This window comes from Parasteatoda tepidariorum, chromosome 3, assembly GCF_043381705.1.
Source record: "Parasteatoda tepidariorum isolate YZ-2023 chromosome 3, CAS_Ptep_4.0, whole genome shotgun sequence".
NCBI classification, from domain to species: domain Eukaryota; kingdom Metazoa; phylum Arthropoda; class Arachnida; order Araneae; family Theridiidae; genus Parasteatoda; species Parasteatoda tepidariorum.
Window position 1 is genome coordinate 73,628,184 of NC_092206.1, and position 14,429 is coordinate 73,642,612.

General features: G+C 32.7%; 1 protein-coding gene across 1 annotated transcript; it reads left to right on the forward strand.

Moving 5' to 3' along the window:
• The first annotated feature begins 547 nt into the window (after positions 1 to 547).
• On the forward strand, positions 548 to 13,783 carry LOC107445878 (uncharacterized). The gene is made up of 2 exons (XM_043042096.2): positions 548 to 1,451; positions 13,304 to 13,783. Exons 1-2 carry the CDS (start codon positions 658 to 660, stop codon positions 13,743 to 13,745), a joined length of 1,236 nt encoding a protein of 411 aa, XP_042898030.1. The 5' UTR covers positions 548 to 657; the 3' UTR covers positions 13,746 to 13,783.
• The last annotated feature ends 646 nt before the right edge of the window (positions 13,784 to 14,429 follow it).

Here is a 14,429-nt window from a genome sequence, read left to right on the forward strand (position 1 = left end):
CTCGATATTCTTTGGGAAAAAAATGTGAAGGCGTTTCAAGCTTTGTTTTCAAATTATAATGAAATATTTATTACCGTAGTTAATTTTTAATACGTCATTAGTGTAATACGTTTTATTAGTATTCTAAATTTAAAAAAAATTTTGTTATCTATAATACATTTTATGTTCTTCCTAAAATCGTTTTACTCATGAATCTAATGGCTGAGTTAATGTATTATTTGAAATATGGCGTGTTACAGTGATAGCCAAAAGTAGGTGACTGTGATATTAAAAAACGAATTTTAAAAGACCATTTCTAGTTTTAAAAAAACAAACAAAAGTGAATTAAAAATTTTGAAAACATGAAATCAATAAAGCGAAGCTATATTTAGCTTTTCATGAATTCCTCCCGATAGTTTCAAAATATTTGAATGAAATAAACCGTCGCGTAGATCAGAAACATGAATGGATTCGGATCAATCACATTCTATAAACGGAGGATGAAGATAAAATGGGTGATGGGGAGTTCTGAGAAAAGGCTCCGGTTGCTATGGCAATCATCTTCTAGGGCATGCGCAGACAGTAGTAAACACACTGCCTCTAAAGGTATTCTCGAACAATTGGATTATGTTCTAAAAATGAGGTAGGGACTAAAATAGACCTCGTTTTATAACGAGAATGAACGTCGTGGACACTCCATCGGACACCAGAGCGATTAAAGAAGATTTCCACCTCGAAAAGTTTAACAGTTTTTACCTCAAAGACCTCCAATATTTAAATCTATGTGGCTTACCATTGACTCGACATGTACTTCTCGATGACGATGTCGAAAGCTCGTTGGCGTACTTGAATCTAAATGGCTTTCTGGCCAAATTGATTCTGTCGCCAAATTTTCGGGCTTATTTTGATGTCTTCATGGAACTGAAATTGGGAGACTGTTTCGATCAGTATCAGGAAGTAGTAAATCGCAGGTATCAAGAATGCCAGGAGCCGAGAATTTTGGAGGTTTACATTGAGACATGTGTGCGGTTTTCCCGTTGTGAGACGAGGTCTCAACGGAAAGTGGTATTCGATCGAGTTTTGGACAATTTGTTCGAAGCTAACAGTGATGATGTTAGTCCTTTGGAGAGTATGATAAATGTGATTAAGAAGAAGGACTGCTCTCTAAGAGAGATATCATTTATAAGCATGAGCCCATTTAAATTAAACTATTTTTTTCAACAATTGAAAAAGTGCTATGCTGATTATCTGACAAAAGATGATTGTCTCAGCTGTCCTTTGCAGGTATTGTTGAGTCATGATCTTTGGGGACCAGTACACAAATGTTTTGCGGAACCATCAGCTTCAAATCTAGCAGTAGCCTTGAATCACGGGTTCGAACTGAAAATCACGAAGCCACAATTACAATGGTATCTTAAAAACATACTAACCAGCAAAAGAAATCCAATATATGATGAGAATTTCTATTTTTGGTGAGTAAAAAAAAATTATCTGTAAAGAAGTAATAGGTAACATTTCTTGATTTTAGAAATTTAATTATATTAATTTATTATGTTAAGGATTTAATATGTTAAAATTTAAAGTTAAATGGATAATATGTTAAGTGAAATTTTGGAAAGATCGTGACAGTGAGTTTTGAAAAGCCTAACTTCAAAATTTGGAGGATGATTGGCTGGAAACACTATTTAACTAAGTTTTTTTTTAAAGGGAAGTTTATTTTCAAAGATATTGTAAACAGCTCATTAAGTTTCTATTTATTCAAAAACTTGTGGTCTTTACTCATTCACATTTATCTATTTTATTTACCTTTTACCTGCCAAACTCTTGTCTAACAGTAATTACTAAATTACCTACATTGAAAAAAGTGGTAACAAGTTTGCATTTATATTAGATGGAAATTTTCTGCAGTAAGTAACCAATTCAGTTAAAAACATAAAAATTTGATTTCAGGACACGATATATATCACAAGATAAGTAATTTTATATTGTTATTATATTCTGGTTGATAGGTATATTTAGCTTCTCCAACTGTAATAAAAGTTTTGAGTATTTAACATTTTAAAAAAGAAACTCATACCTGCCAACTTTTACAAAAACTTTTTTAAAAAAATGAAGCATACATATGAATATGTAATTCTGCAGTGGTAGTTCGCATAAGCTTTTTCAAAATACAGTGTATGTTTCTATCTAAAATTGCAATTCAAATTCCATTTTGCTACCACTTGGGAAAATCATCCTCGGAAAGATTAAAAGTGGGCAGGTATGCATGTTCCAAAAATAGAGAATTGACGTTTAAATGGTTAATGAGAATCAAACCGAAAAAGGGGTAAAACTGGTTCATTTCATTTCTAACTTAATTTCGTGGAGGAATAAATGCCCATGATTACCAAGACGTACTGTCAATTACTACCCATAACCGAAAAAGCATTCCAGTATATACGTTTTAACTTTTAATAAGAATTGGTAGCTAAGTCTCTTTATTTCTCCCGAAAATAAGTTACAGATTGAACAGTTTTACGACCAGTTTTTTCTCTTTTCCGGGTAACAAACAGCCCTGATTAATATAAAGAAATTTCTTCTCAAAAAATAATAGGAATAGATAATTTCTAATTAAAAATAGTAGAAGCCTAATAGTGTGAGCTTTTAATTCAGCATTTAAAAAAAGGGGTAAGTGATAAAATTTAAGCTATAAATATATGTATTTTAAATTATTGATACTCGTGATAAAATATTCATTATTTTACTTCTTTTAAAACTACTTTTTTCCTCTTCTATTAGCTTTCTCGTTTTCCAAATACGTAGCAGCATTGGAAAAAACAAAATATAATGATAATTCTATTATTATTACTCTGATTAGATTTGAACTAGAATTCTTGTTTCCGAACAAAATTTGATTTCGTTACTATTACTATTATTAACCCTTTGCACTCCCAGTACTTTTAACACGCTGAATGCCACCCTAATTTTACATGGCTTGCCCATCTGGCCAAACGGTAAAGAACTACGAACTAAATTTGCAAATATTAGACAGATTTTCCTAGTCCTAGTGTTTCGATTTTATTGGGCACCTGGGCCGTGAAGCGGCCCCTATCCCATTCATCTGGAATTTTAGAACAGTTTTGGTTGAGCAATGAGGTAAGCAGGCAATGATTAGACAGATTTTTTTATTTTTTATTATTAATCCAAAACAGGGTGCCTGGGCCGCGCAGCGGCCCCTAACCCATCCATCATGAAGTATTTACAAGTTGAATTAAAAACATTTTGAATTATGCAGCATTAAGGTAGCAGAACAGAAGATCAAGCAAATTTGCTTGATAAATTAAACATGAATTGATATTTAATATGAGTCATGATTTATAAAATAATCAGAAATTTTCATGAATATAAAAAGCACAATTGATATTGAAGTATTGAATGGGATTAAATTTGATGCAGTTAGACAGATTTTGCTAGTTTTTTTTAAAAGGTTTAGCATGACATATCTGAAAAAAAGTGGTGACTTATATAAGCCTAAGAATTGTTTAGAAATCGAGGTACATAAAAATCTAGTAAATTGAATTTATTTAACCAAGAATCACTATTAATAAACTACCACTTGAAAATATTTATTCGCTGTCCGGAGAAAGTTGGCATCTCTGTGTACATAAATAAAACTATTTTTGTGTGTTCTATATTGCATTAATTTCTTCAAACCATTTTAGTAACGATAATAATATTTAAAAAAATTAAAAATTTACTCGAATTTAATGTTTTGAATAATCTTGGCTTCGCTGGTCACCCCCGTGGCGCGGCGACTAAACGGTCACCGGTGACCTCCATGGCATTCAACGTGCTAAATGCTGTTTGATCTAATATCAGCACTATAGCATTTAAATTTCACAATATACTAATGTTATACAATTTTAAAATTCTTAGTCCTAGTCCAGGTATTTTGATTTTATTGTNAGTTCAACAGTCACTGGAGTTGCTTTTATGAATGTTTCAAGCTCTTTGCTTGAATAACTAAAAAGGAATCAAAAATAAATTGAGCAGCTTGCTCTATACTGTGTTTGTTTGATTTTGGAGTTGTTCAGAATTGTATCAGCATGAGTTAACGTTATTTTCAGAAAGGTTGATGAAATTATTTGTTTTGATAGTTATGATATGAGGCGTCGGAGGTGAAATGTGCAGCTATTGGTCTGTAGTTTTTATCTTTGATATAATTTTCAAATTTAAAGATTTCATTAAAATTTGCTGTTTTACATTCTATGGCTTTATTTAAAATTCTTAAAATAATGCTGTTACTAATTATTTAGGTATAATTAATTTTAAAGTGGTGCCTCCGTGGGGATATAGGAGCACAAAGGGTTAATAAGTGAGAATGCTCGTTTCCTAACTAGATATTTTCTTTTATTAAACAAAACGTCACAGTTTTACAATGGAAATGTTTAAACAGTAAAAACTTTTTTAACTATATCAACTCAAAACGAGCCGAAAAAACTTTCGTAAGATAAAGTTTTTGTCTAGTCGGAAGGAAATTAAAATGTTACAGCGTAATGTCAAAAAATAAAAGTGTTACTAAAAATATGTTGAAGGTTTGTTCAATACTCAAGGTTTAACTTTCAATTTATTTTAAACATATTATGGATTGTTGCCGTATATCTAAATGTATATAATTTAGGTTATAAATGTGTTAGAGTAGCTTCGAAATCCTGTGTTCCTTACAATGATAGACAAATAAATCAACACTCCCCTGGACTCCCAAAGGTCTTAATGTTTAAACTGGTAGTAAAATTTATAATATAAACTACATTCCTTGTTTTCAAGTATCGATCATTAAACTTTTCTGATTGCAGCAAAGGTTTGTAAATTTATTGAACATATACAGACCGGCCAGTCAACTACTATGCTTTTTGCAAAATATTTAATAGAGTGATAGACAATCAAAAACTAAAGCTTCCGGAATTTTGGTTCATCTTGCGAAAAATTTATTAGTCTCACCATAAGTGACCTGGAACAAAATGGTTCTTCATATGTACTTTTAAATCATTCATATGTAGTGTAGCGGAAAATAACTTTAAATCAAATTCACTAAACAATGAATTATAGATTAAAACATAAACTTTGCTACCATAAGATGAAATTTTCCCACAAAGCGCAAAAAGTTGACAGCTCAATATAGAATTCTGATGCGTGCTAGATGAATATTATCTAATTTGAAGTTGTTGCGAAATGAGGAAAACCTTAAAATACTTTGAAGAGTAGTTTGTTACCACTAGAATATTTTTGTCGAACATCAAGAAGCCATGACGCTAAAACTTTCTTCTTTCGGATTCTTTTTCATTATGGGATACTGCGACCCTATGAAACCCGGGCATAGGAGACGTTTAAAGCTTATTCCTAAAGTAAAGCAGCATTTAATTTTCGAATTTGGAAGCATGACTTATATGATAGTTGCCTTGTTAATTTATGAATTGTTCCTTTTCGTTTTTTTTTAGTTTGAAAAGCAGATTCATATGGCTGAATTCTTTAAATTAACTAATAAAATTTAACACTTTATATTAATACTGAAACAATTTTGATTTTGCTGTTACAATAATTGCCCCGATCGACAATTTTGATTTTGCAATAACAATAATTACGCCCGATAATTCGAAACTAAAAATGTTTTATTTATACCTTTTATCCAGAAGAAATTAAGAACTTGTAGCTACTACAATTTGCTATGTGTTATCATCATCATCAAATTTTATCTGGGCGACTGAGGCCGTTAGCGGCCCTTTTCCCATCCGTCTTGAAATGTTGTCTTTAAGGTGGCTCTTTCTGGTAATTGGAATGCAAATTGGAGTGAAAGGGAAATTAAATATTTTGGATAAGATTACGCCACTACAATAGTAAGCTGCCATCGGCCTGAGATTTATGTCTTCTCTTAAGTTTTCAAAATTAAATAATGAAACTTCACGTGTTAATATATATGCTAAACTCAACCAAAAAAGTGGTAGTCAAGAATCGCTTATTTTTTGTGAATAAAATAAAGAATTGAAAAATCTTCATAAATAATTAATTATTTGCTACAATACCAGTAGCCAAATGACGAATTAGTGTCATTTAGCTACTAAGATACATTGCTTTTTAGATTGACGGGAGTATGAATAGAATAAGTTTTAGTAAGTTTTTCTTAAAACTAAATTTTTTTACTCACAGACAAGATAACTTCATAAATTTTTAACAAATTTACCTAGAAGTAAGTGTTACTAATGTTGATTCCGTAGCACGTAAACTTGAATATAACACATGAATAATTTAAGATCTAATAACCGGTACTGCTGTCATGCACACTGCTAGGATGCTGCTATCAACATACTTGCCATCTTATCTTCTTTTTCGAGAAGATTTTCTCAAGAGGTAGTGAGGAGAAAATCAAATTACAATTGTAGAACAGTCAAATTTTGGAACAACTTACCTATACCATCGCATGTTTCTCAGGCATTTTTTATTTGCTGCCTCTGTTTATGATGACCAAATTCATTTAAAATTAAATATATAAATTCAAGATATAAATGAAAAGCCTACATTTTGCTACCGCTTAAAAAATAAATAATATTATGAATTCATGAATGATGGAAACTCTGTGTTACAACCTCATCAAAGCACCACAAAGATCTAGCTGTCTTAGGTGCACAGATGTTTTATACAGTTTAAGTTTAAGGCAACTCTGTGCTTCTTAAAAAACTTTCTCAAGAAGCTTTCACGTTCGAAACCTATGGGTGGTGTCGCTTGCTGGTTCCCAATTAAAGATTAGAAAACTGATAAAACATGATAAGAAACGAAGCCTTATAACTGTAACGTTAACACGACCTCTTGTTTATACACAGGCAACTGATTTTAGCAATTTTCTTCTCGAATTTCAGGTATAGTGCTGCTTTCAGGAGAACTCCTCCAGACAACAGTCTCGTGACGTAGCGAGTACCATGGTTACGAGGAAAAGTCACTTCGAATAGGGGTGTGGGGTGAATAGTTTTGTCTTGATTTTTGCATAAGGTCAGCGTGAATAAACTAATCGACACTTTCATTCCTCCAATGCACCCCCCATTAGAAATGCGCTCTCGCTTGTTACCATAGCAGCAGACAGCCCCAGACTTTTAGTCTGGAGCAATTCTGAAAATAAACTCCGAATCAAATTCACCACATCTCCACGAGGGTTGCTATTTATATTTCTGGCCTTGGCAACAATAAGTGTTGCTAGGCGACCGCAGACGATTTTAATCGAAAGTTTGATATTTTTAAACATAAATTCAGCAGACGATTTACCATTATAGCTTCATTTGTGTTGTTGACAGTAAATTGAAAAGTTCTTCTCTTTCAAAAAATGGAATTGAATCGTGAACATTTTCGTGCCATTATTTTTCATAACTTTCGACGTGGATTGTCAAGACAAGAGTGCTTCGATGAACTTAATTCTTTATTCAGCGATAAAGCGCCATCCTACAGCACTGTAAAAAATTGGTATAACGAATTTAATCGTGGTCGATGTTCGATCCAGGACGAATCCCGTGCAGGTCGTCCAAAATCCGTTGTTGTGCCAGAAAAGATCGATGCTGTGCGTGAACTGATAAAGCAAGATCGTCATGTGACATACCGTGAGATAGAGGCGTCTTTGGACATTAGTATGACTAGCATCAATAAAATATTGCATGAACATTTGAGCGTAAAAAAAATTTGTTCGCGTTGGATCCCGCATAATCTGACAAACGCTCAAAAAAAGGCTCGTGTCGATTGGTGCAAGGAAATGTTGGAAAAATACGTTCAAGGTACATCAAAGGCTGTGTATAACATCTACACAGGTGACGAATCATGGATCTATGCATATGAGCCGGAAACAAAACAGCAATCAACTGTATGGGTCTTCCAAGACGAGGCAAAACCAACAAAAGTTGTTCGAGGAAGAAGCACATCGAAACAAATGATTGCCTGTTTCTTCGGCATTAACGGTCATGTGGCAACAGTGGCGTTAGAGCAACGCAGGACGGTCAATTCTGAATGGTACACGACCATTTGTTTGCCAGAAGTCATCGGAGAAATTCGAAAAAAGCAGAAGAACAGGCGAATCATTCTTCATCATGACAATGCGAGCTCTCACACATCGACTCAAACAAAGGCATTTCTGACGGAGCGAAAGATCGAACTGATGGGTCATCCGCCGTACAGCCCTGATTTGGCACCCAATGACTTCTTCTTATTCCCACACATCAAAAATAAATTACGTGGACAACGATTTTCGACCCCCGAAGAAGCGGTTGATGCATTCAAAACGCATGTTTTGGAGTTACCTCAATCGGACTGGAAAAAGTGCTTTGAAAATTAATTCAAACGCATGCAAAAGTGTATTGATCATCACGGAGAATATTTTGAGAAACAATAAAACCAATTTCGATCCTACATATTTGTTTTTTCATTATTAGGCCAGAAATATAAATAGCAACCCTCGTAGAACAGCGGTTCCCAATTTTTTACTTCTACGGAACTCTCAATTTTCGAGCATCTTTTGGCAGAACCCTAAATATATAAATAAAATTCATCAGCAGTTGGTATCATACTAACCAAAGAAAAACTATTTATTATTTTGATAATGTTTAATGTGAAGATTGAAATTTTTCTCGATGATCCTTTTATCAATAAAACTTTTAAAGTAATAGGTTTTATGTCAAACAGTTGAATTCACAAGCTAGAAATAGTATCTAGTTTAGTTCTGAATTTGTTTTTGGTGTATAAATTAGCTGAAAACTAATAAAATAAGCTGAATTATAGTTTAAGAAAACGAACTTTTATGAAAGTTAAGGATATCTCTTAACTTTAGCTATCAGAGAAAAATAATTCGTTATTCTAGAATTTGGTCATTTTATTTTGAATTGAAAAGTTCGTCGAGAATTTCTGTTGCAATTTTTATAAATTTTGCTATTTCTTTTTTTACTGACATTTTATTGAAATACTATAGTTTTATAAAAATAATCAACATAGCAAATAAAGTATGGTTTGTTCTTTGGATACAAATGTAGTAACAGGTCTCAAAAATCATTACCCAATCAAAAAAATTTAAACTTTCGGAACCCCTGTGACCCTTCCACAGAACCCTAAGGTTCCTCGGAACACCTTTAAGGAGCCGCTGCTCTAGAACTATTCATAGAAACAAAAATTTCTTCCATACAATTATAAAACACGTTTAATTTATCCAGTTATAAATGTACAAGAATGAATTTTTATACTTATTTATTATTTGATATAATGATGACTGAATAATTTTTGAAACTTTGGGTAAGCAAATTCTTACACCATTTTAAATAAGCAATTTTTTATGAAAATGTGCAATGTATGTTTTATAAGTCCCAAACTTGAACGATATTGATTAAATAATTTCTGATATTGATTTATAAAATCATATTTTTCAACGATTTAATTTTTTTACCTAAATTATATAAATGACGTTGTTTTCTTCTTTTTGACATGGAAACTGACCTAAGTTGGTTTTGTGCTTGTTTTGATCTCAGTGTGGTGCTGGTAGAAATGACATGTCTTTTTTTTCCTATTACAAACATCAATTATCTTCGATAGGTATTGAGTACTGGTGTAAAATTTCAAACAGTTTAAAATAACGCTATAAATGCTACTACTTTTAAAATTTTTTTTGATTATCGCGAATCTATTGTTAACCATTTGTGCTAAGCGTTATTTTAAAAGCGCGGTTCATTTTTCTTAAAAAAGTAACAAGTGGTATTACAAGTGTTTAACTTTTAGAATTTATTTTCCTGAAGTAATGTAATTTAGCTTTCCACAATATATTATTACATAGCTGCCAACCCGAAAGTCTATGGTTCTCTGAATATTTAACGGCAGCTAAATAACACTTTTCTAAACTTTAACTTTACTTACTTTGCTTAACTTAACTAAATAACATTTTACTCAGTTTACTTCCAAGAGGTAGTGAGTTCGATTCCCGTCGACTGAAGACTTCCCGTGTAGTAAATGGTGACTGGTACACGCTAAATCTCTCGGGTCACATAGTCCTCCATGTTCTCATAACAAATCGCTACCTCTGGGGATACTGAATTGTAGATTGATTGTTCTCTGATCCAGGTCAAAAATTACAATCTGTGGATGAATGAATGGATGTATGAATGTGCGTGACGTGTGTGTGGCTGAAGACGAATTCTTGGCAATAGATGGCGCCACTGAAAAACAAGAAACACACCCTCTGCCTTAAATTCGCTTGGTGTCACCAAGCAGGCTTGCTGGTATTGGCAAGTGGCATTAGAAACAACAACAACAAAATCGCAATTACATCCCTGCAAGCTTTTAATTTTTACGAAGATGATTTTCTCCAGTGGCAGTAAAATAAATATTGAATTTCATAATTAGAAATATCTATTCAGAAATATTTATGCAAGAAAAAATAATTACTTTCAAGCTATTTCTGGTCTTAAAAGTGTTAAAAATCCTTAAACTATGCCGAAGTGTTGTCGAATGCTGGTGAAATTAGAGAAACTGCTAATTACGCTTTTACTTTGCTTTTTCACTACACTGAAAGAAAAAAAACATAAAAGTTGGCGGCTCTGCTTAGCCAAGACTTCATACGATACCGTTATGTTAAAAACAAAGCATGCACTATCGGGAAAATTTTAAAAAAAAGTTTTGCAGAAGGAATGACGATAAAATTGTTTTTAATTTTTATCAACAGAAATATAATAAATTAAGAGAAATCTATCTAGATGTTAAAACTGATCAACTTAAATTTCCAGAATTAAAACCTTTAAAATTTTCTGAATTTTTAAGAAATTTTTATCACCACTTTTTAAACAGGGTTTGTATGCACCTGGAAAAATTTGTGGTAGTAATATGTAAATTCAAAATTATTTTGTAATTATACTCGTAACTACCGTAATATTCTGAAAGATTTATTTATATATATTGAGTTTCACTATCTGCTGTTTAGTTGTATTTTTATTTAAAAGTGAAAGTTCAAACTTAGAAATTTTTAATTTCTTAACCCGTTTTATCCCGACTTTTTATATTGAAGTGGTGCAAAAAGTGGTTTTTTGAAAAAAGTGGTATAATATGTTATTCAACTAAATGGCTAATGATCAACTATTTGTTACCATTTCAGTTCGAAATGTCCCTGCACCTTATAGTTATACATCTAGTGATAGAATCACTAATAAATTATGGTGGAAGAGAAACTTTCATTTCTCCTAGATAAAAGACAAAATTGAAACAATTGTCCTACCACAATATATGTTTTTGAAAAAGGAAACTGTCCCATAAATATGACGCTGGACACTAACAGGTTAATGCCATCTTTTGAGATTTACAAGTAACGTACGAACCCGTTGACAATTTATAAATATGAGATGGTCACAGCGTAAAAAAATGTAAGAAATGGTGACAAATATTTAATGAGGTTATCGTAATTTTAAAAGGCATTATTTTGCGTTAAATTTAGAATTTGATGTGGTCAGTTGTATAACAAATGTTTAATTAACATATATTTTTGGTCAGTAGTTGTTAAGAAATTTTGTTTCCTCTTTTTATTACTAGTTTTTACATTTTTCTGGAATGTGGTTACACTGAAACTCAACTAGGGTGCTATACCTTAGATCTTTTCAGATTGCTTTTAGATTCCGCTCCATTATACTCTTTAAACTTCTTTCTTTTAAGTCTTTCATATCTTTTAAACATTACATTAATTATATTAGAGTTTACAATGAACAAAGAGCAAAATACAATGGAATGAATTGATATTGGTTCATTAAAAAAAGAAAAAAAACGCGGCTTTTCAGATCAATTGCTACGAAATTAACTGAAGATATAAAATATGAGAGACTAAGAAAAACCACCATGTTTACATAAACCCTTTGCACTCGAATTTACCTCTCCGGCTCTATAAATTACCTACCACTCTGAATGTTTAAGTTTTTCCCTTTAATGTTCAGTAATCCATTTATTAATGGCTTCTATGTGATGCTGATTGTGCAAACTGTGAGTTTTGTCTTAGTGGTTGCGTTTTATTTTTAAGTTCATGAAGAAATTCGAGCGCAAAGGGTTAATTTAACTTAATTTTATAACCAGCGTTGAACAACCGACATAGTTATGAGTCAATGAACATCATTGTTCAACTCCATAATCTTGTAATTTTGAACTCGATCCAGAAGACAAGGGATGTCCTGAATCGAATACTGGGACACACTAGTCTTCGTGGAAGACTTTTTGATAGAACTAATCCGTATTTTCGTTACTTGGAGAGGAAAACCACGAAAATCTCTCATTTTTAGCCCGATGAGTAGGGGATTATAGCTCATAATTCATCTACCATTGACGATATTTTACGTCAGCACTCTGGTCGGTGCGATTCGAACCCGGCCACAGCTGAGATTCGAACCCGGTCACCTCATCGGAAGGCGAAAATGCTCGAATCCCTAAGCCACCACGGCTCGTGAAAGGCTAATTTTATTTTATTTTATTACCGACGTTGAACAGGAGACGCAATTTTTGGGTTGACGACTACTAATGTTCAATTCCGTATCCTTGTAACTTTGAAACCAATCCAGAAGACAAGGAAACTCCTGGATCAAGTGTTGGGAGACATTTGCCTTCATTGGGGACTCTTTGATGGAACTAACCAGCATTTGCGTTACATGGAGAGGAAAACCTCCCATGGTTAGCCGGACGGCAAGGGAACTCCGTCTACCACTGAGGATATTTCACGTCAGTACTGTGGAAGGTGAAAGCCGGATGCGAAATTCGTATCGACCAGCCATCGCTGGTATTCTTACCCGGTTTACCTCATTGGAAAGCGGATGTTCTATCCCCTGAGTCCTCACGGCTCTTAAAAAGATAATTAACATAATCCTGATGTTTATGTTAATTTATGTTTACCTTCAGCACGTGGCGAAAAAATATTATTCATTGATTCATATAAAAATATTCATTGCTTATAGTTTCTTCTAAACTAAATTACGTCGCCCAGTAAGAAAGAAAAAAACTTCAATTTTGATTTAAACTGAGTCAATTCTGAGTCTAATGTTCTCTTATTTAAACTGTATTAAAGTGTGCTATTTAGTGCTATCAGCATCACTTTATTAAATATTTTTTCTCGACAAAATGTGTTTGGTTATTTTAATGAAGAGGAATATGCTCCCTGGTGTTAGGGAACATAATATATCATAACGATATAAGATACCGAATATCATACACTTTCACTGGCTCGTCTATTGTTTGTTAATTTATTTTATCTTGTCTGCGAATTTGCTACTTATTATTCTTATGGATTATGATTATATTATTTTTCTTCCAGGTTTAATTATTCAAAAGCCTATCATCTCCATGGCGAGACCAAATCATACAGAAGGCTACTTCTCACATTTCAACTCTTATATGTGATCATGCACAACATGGACACGATGCACAGGCGGTGCCTTAGACTCATATGGAGGACACTCCCGGACCACTATATAACTGCAGACGAGCTCGAGCTAGTGACCAAAGAGTTGCCACTCAGGAAGAAGATGATCCAAGCTTACGAAGCCTTTGTGAACACGGAAAAGTACTTTGAAGTGAAGAGCTACATCAACAGACCAAGATACTTGAAGCATTATTGTCGATGCGTCATCAGGAAATGCTTGATACAAAACAGGAAGCTTCCAGAAGGTATTTCTTCCCTAGAGTTGCCGACAGTTCTGCAGTCATACTTACTGTTAGAATGCACTGGAATCAGCACACCATTTGCATTTGCGTGATATTATTAAATGTAATGAATAAATGTTTATTTTGTAAATGGTCAGATATCATTCTTGTTTGTGACACTGCTTAGAGTTGAGACCAAATTTGAAAATTTTGGAATACATTTGTTAAAAAAGAACTAGAACTTAATATTTTTATATTACAATTGGAAAAAATATTCTGCTTGTAACTGTCATTTAAATATTCTTTTACTACCACTAGCAAAAGCATTCATCGACTAGTACAAATGTTGGTATATATGCAAATCTGGGTACGCAAATTCCTTAACTAATATTACTAATTTTTGTGGATAATTGTTTTAGTTACTTTAATTTATTTCAATGAAATAATTATTTTAACTATTCGAGTTCCTAGTACTTTAAAAGGCGGTTTTTAACTAATGTATCCACAAAATCGTTTAAAATCATACCCTCCAACTACTACGGAATTTCCCTACTTCCAGAAAATATTTTTTTAAGTGGTAGTAAAGGTAATGTAATATCATTTTAACAATATAGTATGAGAGGAAGGTTGTATACCATTACATATAAATTAATGATACATACATACATAATATAATACAAAAAAGATCAGAATTCATAGTCATCTCCGATTACTTCATCGTCTGCATATTCATTGCATAATCTATATTCATGAACTTCAGTCATTTCATTACATAGTCTATATTCATGAACTTTATT